The sequence below is a fragment of the Corapipo altera genome, unplaced genomic scaffold, assembly GCF_003945725.1.
Source record: "Corapipo altera isolate COAL_440 unplaced genomic scaffold, ASM394572v1 58485, whole genome shotgun sequence".
Classification (NCBI taxonomy): domain Eukaryota; kingdom Metazoa; phylum Chordata; class Aves; order Passeriformes; family Pipridae; genus Corapipo; species Corapipo altera.
This window is the reverse complement of record NW_020885443.1, coordinates 1-6,782: the sequence shown is the minus strand read 5'-3', so window position 1 is coordinate 6,782 and position 6,782 is coordinate 1. Positions and strand designations below refer to the sequence as shown.

Here is a 6,782-nt window from a genome sequence, read left to right as displayed (position 1 = left end):
GCACTGGTGGCTGAGCTGGGCAGCAAAGTTCATACCTGTCTACAGCCTGAGTCACTGAAATGCTGATTTTTAAGCACAGAAAGGAGAAGCTTGAGGCAGATTGTTGAAGGCAGAAGGACTGATTTCTCATTTATTTTAACTACTTCTGAAATGCTTCAAAGCCTGGTTTTCAGGGGTTTATTTGATTTGGCAAGTTCTTGGGGTTTTCTTGGGCTTTTCTTTGTCTGGGGGGTGGGTGGGTTGGTTGTTTTTACAGTTACTTGTCTCATAGACTTGGTGCTTTTCCCAGGAGAACATTGATTTGCCTAGACACAAAATCACTGGAGAATATCTTAATCTGGGGATAAAAATACTCCCCTGAGAAGGATGCAGGATGAGTTTGTACTTTTTTTTTAAGAGTTTCAGGCCCAAAACGAGCAGTTTCAGCCAAATTTTCTAAGTGACTGAGGAACCCTTTTCTCCAAATGTGCTCCCCTGAGGCAGTTTCAAATCCCCAGTTGTGATTCAGTTTTCTGAAATGATTCTAAAGGAATTAAATTCTTTTTGGCCATCATCTAGGCAACTGCTGCCACAGATAACATCGATTTTAAGAAGGTAAATGAGAAGGATATGAAAGGGCCACCTGTGAGCAAAAGGTATTTTTCATTTTCAGTAGTCTCTGAATTTTTGTTACTAGTTTTCTGTTTCTGTGGAAGAGTTCAGTGTCCTCTCTCCTGGCAGGGATGGGAACAAATGATTAAATGTGGAAAATGTTCCGTTCCAACACTGCAAACTGTAATTTGTCCTGATGGTCTAAAATGTCCAGATTATGGAATACCTTCCATATTTTTGTTTTCAGGGAGAGAAAAATATTTGATGAAGAAATCCAGCAAAGGCAAAAGTGCAAGGCCAAGCCTCAGTCTGCGGAAAGCTGAGGGGTGGCACCGGTAGCCCCAGAATTACATAGGGAAAATAAGAAACAGGAATTTTGGAGTGGGATCAAACCAGTTTGGGGTGGGATTGAGCCATTTTCAGTGGGATTGATCCACTTTGAGGTGACAGATTGATCCCTCTCGACTTTTGGGATGCAGAGCTGGGAGAGACTGGAATGTTAATGGTCCATGGCTCCAACACTCTCCAGTTGCAGAAGCAGTGGGGGTTTTGCTGCCCAAGGGCAATGGAACCGCCCAGGGCAGAGGGGGAACACCCAGCCCTGGAGGGGACAGGCTGGGCTTGGAGCCAGAGAGGGGAAGTGTTATTTTTATGGTTTTATATCACTATGGACAGGAGCCAAAACTGCCCCAAACCTACTTTACATGGAGACAAAATTGTTCTAAACTAAACCCTACAGATAGATAGATAGATAGATAGATAGATAGATAGATTGATTGATAAACTATCCCGGGGAGGGGTGGCGGAGCCTGTCCATGAACCTAATGGGCAGTGGCAGCTGACAGTGAGTTACCTCGGTGCTGACACTGGCTCACAAATAGCTGCTGGACATAACAAAGCTGAATTGATTGCTCAGATTGCTGATGTCACCACAGTGGACCAGACAAATACTATCACCCACCTGGAAAGTCTGAGACTTCAAATTCCCACAGAAAAAGTAGCAATGTGTATTCCCTCTGACACCTTGGCCACCCTAGAGCAAAGAAAGATGCTGAGGTGTAAAAAGGAGCTCCAGCATGCTCTGGGTTTATTTGTTTTTTGGAGAAAACATGTTCCAGACTTCTCCATTATTGCTGCCCTAGTGGCATCATGCCAGATAAGAAAAGGAGCTGGGTAAATAGATAATTCCTTCTTTTTAATAACGGGTCCGTAGTGGGCCAGATTTCCTCTTTTTGCAGGAACCTGCCAGCAGATGAGATCAAACTGCGTGAGAGCGATAAAGCTTTCAATTGCTGCAATGGGCAGAAGAGAGAACTGCCCCCACAACTGCTTCTGTTATCAGTTTACAAGGATGCCATGAGAAAACGAAGCAGCAACAGGACTGGAGAGTTGTACTGTTCTTTGCAGTGCTGATGGTTTGCATGTGTTTGTGTTTTTATCTTAATAACTTTGTGATATGCACGTCTGTGTGTATTTTTGTCTCAAGAGTTTTGCAGTATGTAAAACTTATCACAAACATTGTGTTTGTGTCTCCTCTAGTCTCAAAATTGCTTGTATGATCAGCTTATTAATTATTGTTGACTTCTTTGTGTTTTTATCATGAGCAACTCACTGGTAAGACAAGTCCTTTTATGTATTGCTAGTTTAATTTTTGCCAAGTTTATTTTGTCTTTTTATTGAAAAACAAGTTGGCTTGGGAGAAGCTTTTAGATATGTATAATTCTGTCTCAATCAATTGAGAAACAAGAAACTCAACCAAATTTGACCTGGGGTTTGGTACAAGAATTTATGCATATTTGGAATCATACAGATATGTATTAGATGCATTAACCCTCTGCCTCAGAAGACATCAAATTTTATATTTGGCTAAATTTCTCAAAATATTACCAAATGAAACTAAATCTAGACAAAGCAAAAGAAAGTGTTATCTGAAGAGAATATAAGAAAGCCTTGTACCAACTCCCAAGTAACTCAATGTATTTGCAGAAGAACTGATGTGTAATTTCAGGTCCAATTTCAAGACACATTGGCCCCTCTAACAGACACATTATTATAGAATCCCTCACACCCACCACGCATTAAAGGATACCCTGATTACTCGTGGGGTGGAGAGAATGACTAATGAAAATTAGATTTGTGTCAGTATTAAATCCTGATGTTTGTAACTTTGTTAATGTTAGGAAATTTGATTGTAGCTATTGAGATCCTGTTATGTCCCATATGCTTACTATTTTACTATAAGGTTTGTTTTTTTCTGGGGAATTGCATTGCATTGGGAATAGATTTGTGCTCTCTCTTGCTTTTCTTTTCTCTTCTCTCTTTCTGTTCACTGTACGAAAGACACTGCCCACAAAGAAGGTTCACAGTAAACAACAAAAGACAAATAATTGAATGCATAAATCACAGGGTGGTGTCAGAGACTGAAATGGTTCATGATTTATGCACTCTAGGATTGCCAAAGGACTCTTGCAGGCTCTTGCAGGACTTTTGCATTAGACCTCTGATGGCCCATCAAAGCCCATTCCCCCCTCTGCCAATCCTGAAAGGCAGGAAAAACCCTTTTCCCAGGCCCCTCACAGGAACTCTGCGCAGGCCCAGGAGATGTTGGGGGTTCGTGGCATGGCCCAGGACACCATCCATGGATATAATAACTCATAACTTCTTGGAGTGTGGGGGCTTCCCTCCCCCACCCCCAACGGATCAAGGCCACCACTTCAACTGACAGACATTGGAGCTGCAACTCCCAAGTTCCATCTCTGGACCCCATGGGTGGTGACTATAGACATCTTTCCACTCTCAGCTTTGCTTTCCCTTACTCTCCCTTACCTTTATCCTGTCTTTCCTTTCTCTCCCTTATGCATTTTCCCTAAAGGTTCTCTTTATGCCATATTGCTGTACAGGAGAGATAGAGATGATAACACCCAAAATGGCAACATACCTGTTTAACTTGGAAACAAAATTGTGCTAAAATAAACATTATCTATATATGTTTTCAAACAGCAATTATTCAATGTCATTTCACTCTAATCCACCCCAAGGGATTTATTAATAAGAACCTGGGTTACCCTCCCCTTTCTGGGGTGGGTGGTAACAGACCCCTTGTAGCAGGATGTTCTGCCTGGAAAAGAATCTGATGGGAGAATGCAAGCACTGCAAGCTCTCTGTGGGGAGTTACTGCTGGTGCCAATGGGTTGGTTTAGTGTTGAATGGTGCCAAACCCAGCCTGGTTTCCCAACCTTCCAACACACATCCTGCTTTTGGAAGCAGAGTTTGACAGATCAGCTGCTCACTGGCTTGGGAAAATGTGACTGGCAATCCATCAGTGGATAAGCATAAAAGCCCAGGGCCAACTTTCATAGAGCAGATTCTTCCACAGACTTTGTTGAAGTGTGTGGAGCTTCTGCTGTGAAGCAGGGACGCCTCTTGATGGTCACTGCCCAGGGGGTGAAAGAAAGAGAGAGCTCTACCTTGATTTATTTCTATCAGACACCACCAGGTCCTCCCCGCTTCCTGCCGGGATCGGACACCGCCGGCAGCCCCGGCCCTGCTGGGCTCCATCAGCCTGAGGAATTGCTGCCAAGGAGGGGCCGGGGGCTTCCTCTTGGGCTTCGTCTCCCTGGCGCTGGGGCTCAGTTTCTACCTGTGCCAGAAGGTGAGGGGGGTCCCAGGGGGTCGTGTGTCCCCCCAGAGCGTCTGTGCCCCCCCGGGGACCCCCCACCCGGTGTCACCCCCTTTTCTCTCCCCACAGAGCTCCTGAGCTGCCGGCAGCTGCAGCCCCTCCCTGGGGCCTCGGGCCCAACCTGGATCCCCTCCCCATCCCTGCATGTATTTTGGGGAGGTTGTGTGTCCCCCCCTCTCCTGCTGTCACTCTGCCTCCGCCCAGCTTCTCCCAGTGATCCCAGGAAAGCTTCCCAGTTCTCCCAAGTCCCGGTTACTGGGGGGCAGTGGGGGAGGGGGGGATCCCAAAGGTGGCATGCGAGCTGGGGAGGGGCAGAACTGGTCCTGGGATGGATCGTGAATGGGGACCTCCCTGTGTCCCTTGTTGCCGTGGGATGTACGTGCTGAAAAAAATCTCTCGGAGCAGTTAATTAGGGGTGAGATAAGAAAGGGTTTATTTGCCAAGGCAGAAAATGTTACAAGACGAGCGGCCCCCTGTGCCCCAGATGTTACATTTTATAATACCATCTATCCAATCCCAAATGTGTCCACCCTGTGGCCTTTACTCTGAACCGCCCCAGGTCCACCCCGTGAAAAGGGGTCTGGGGTGTATTTTGGGACCCTCTGTTCATCCCATTTTCATCTTCTTCAGAGCACAAAGGGTACATAGTTACCTAATTCTTGACCGTATTCTGTGGTTTAGGCCAAGATACGCTGTTCTGTCAACAATCTAGGCCTTGCCTTGACAAAAGACTAAACATTTCTACTGGATTAGGGGGTAGGAATGATACAGGGAGCATAGAATGGGGTAAGAGGGTTAAGGAATGTGTAAACAAGGGCGCTACAGGGAAAGGGATGTAAGGGAGGGAGTGAGGGTTGCTGCTTTTAGAGTCTACTTCCACTAAACTACTGAAAGTCACTGGACTCCAGGGGTTGCCTCACCATCAGGGGCTTCATTCAGGGTGGAAGCAGTGGCCAAAGTTCTTCCTGCAGTCAGGGCTTCCCTTACAAGTGGGTCCGTTGGTGTTTGGTCAAGCCAGAGCTGTCGGTGAAGCTCTTCCCACACTCCCCACACTTGTCGGGCCTCTCCCCGGTGTGGATGCGCTGGTGGGTTTTGAGGGCGGAGTTCTGGTTGAAGCCCTTCCCGCAGTCACTGCAGCGAAAGGGCCTCTCATCCGTGTGTGTCCGTTGGTGCTGGATGACATGTGAGCTGCGTTTAAACCTCTTCCCACACTCCCCACACTTGTAGGGCCTCTCCCCGGTGTGGATGTGTCGGTGGGTGACAAGGGTGGAGTTCTGGTTGAAGCCCTTCCCGCAGTCGATGCAGTGGAAGGCCCACTCCCCTGTGTGTGTTGGCTTGTGCTTCAGGAGATCTGAGCTGGTCTGAAACCCCTTCCCACATTCCAAGCACTTGAAGGGCCGTTCCCCGGTATGGATGAGCTGGTGGGAGCGGAGGCTGGAGCTGACCCTGAAGCTTTTCCCACACTCCACACACTTGTAGGGTTGTTCCCCGGTGTGAATGCGACGGTGCACGTGGAGGCTGGACCTGTACCTGAAGCTCTTCCCACACTCCCCACATGTGTGGGGCCGTTCCCCAGTGTGGGGTTGTTCCCCAGTGTGCATGCGTTGGTGGGTGAGGAGGCAGGAACTTTGACTGAAGCTCTTCCCACATTCCCCACACGTGTGGGGCTGTTCCCCGGTGTGGATGCGCTGGTGCCGGATCAGGCTGGAGCAGTAACTGAAGCTCTTCCCACATTGCCCACATGTGTATGGACGTTCCCCAGTGTGGATGTGCTGGTGGGTGAGGAGGGTGGTGCTTGTCCTGAAACCCTTCCCACATTCCCCACACATGTAGGGCTGTTCACCAGTGTGGATGCGCTGGTGTTTGCGGAGGCTGGAGCTTTGGTTGAAGCTCTTCCCACATTCCCTACACAGGTAGGGCCGTTCCCCAGTGTGGATGTGCTGGTGTCGGATCAGGCTGGAGCTCTGCCTGAAGCTCTTCCCACATTCCAAGCACCTGAAGGGCTTCTCCCTGCTGGGAGGCTGCTCAGAGTTCCCCCTCAAGCTCCGGCCGCCTTCCCAGCACAGGCTGGCTCTTTCCTCCTCAGAGCACCCTGGGATGGCTTTGGAGCCCCTCCTGCGGGGGGATCTCCGGCCCTTTTCCTCCCCGCTGCCTTCCTGCGCCGGGGAGCCCTTCAAAACGGCCTCTCCCACCAGGGTCTCACGGGGGGATTTGTCCTCCGGGCTCTCCGTCCTCAGCTCGGGGCCTGGGGCAGGAAGCAAGAAGGACAGGGAGGGGATTTGCCTCCGGCCCACAGGGAAGGCCAAGGACATCCCCCCAACTCCGGCCCCGGCAGGACGGCGGCGGCAGCGGGGTTGTCCTGCAGCCGGGGCCATGCTCGGCTGACAGAGCCAGCACAACACCCGCCCAAAGGGCCACTGACTTCCTCCTCACCTGCCTGGGGGGCCCAAGGCATCTTCCTCTTCCTCGCAGCCTCCTCCTCCATCCGCCCAAGCTTTGGGAAGGACAAATC

At 49.3% G+C, this 6,782-nt stretch overlaps 1 protein-coding gene across 2 annotated transcripts; it reads right to left on the bottom strand.

The window, feature by feature from the left end:
- Positions 1–5,101: 5,101 nt before the first annotated feature.
- On the bottom strand, positions 5,102–6,755 carry LOC113940513 (zinc finger protein 239-like). Of its 2 annotated transcripts, none has more exons than XM_027631665.1 (2): positions 5,471–6,608; positions 5,102–5,302 (listed from the first exon to the last, which is right to left on the bottom strand). In XM_027631665.1, the coding sequence occupies exons 1-2, from the start codon at positions 6,580–6,582 to the stop codon at positions 5,254–5,256; spliced, it is 1,161 nt and encodes a 386-aa protein (XP_027487466.1). In that variant the 5' UTR covers positions 6,583–6,608; the 3' UTR covers positions 5,102–5,253. The 2 variants fall into 2 exon arrangements, with proteins under 2 accessions (XP_027487466.1, XP_027487465.1); XM_027631664.1 differs by adding an exon at positions 6,704–6,755 and having other exon boundaries at positions 5,111–6,515.
- Positions 6,756–6,782: the final 27 nt, after the last annotated feature.

Bases quoted from the DNA above. Each gene is read 5' to 3' on its own strand.
- LOC113940513 (XM_027631664.1), bottom strand. From the start codon at position 6,755: ATGGAGGAGGAGGCTGCGAGGAAGAGGAAGATGCCTTGGGCCCCCCAG. The intron at 6,516-6,703 runs GTGAGGAGGAAG...TTCCTGCCCCAG, and splicing joins GCCTTGGGCCCCCCAGGCAG to GCCCCGAGCTGAGGACGGAG.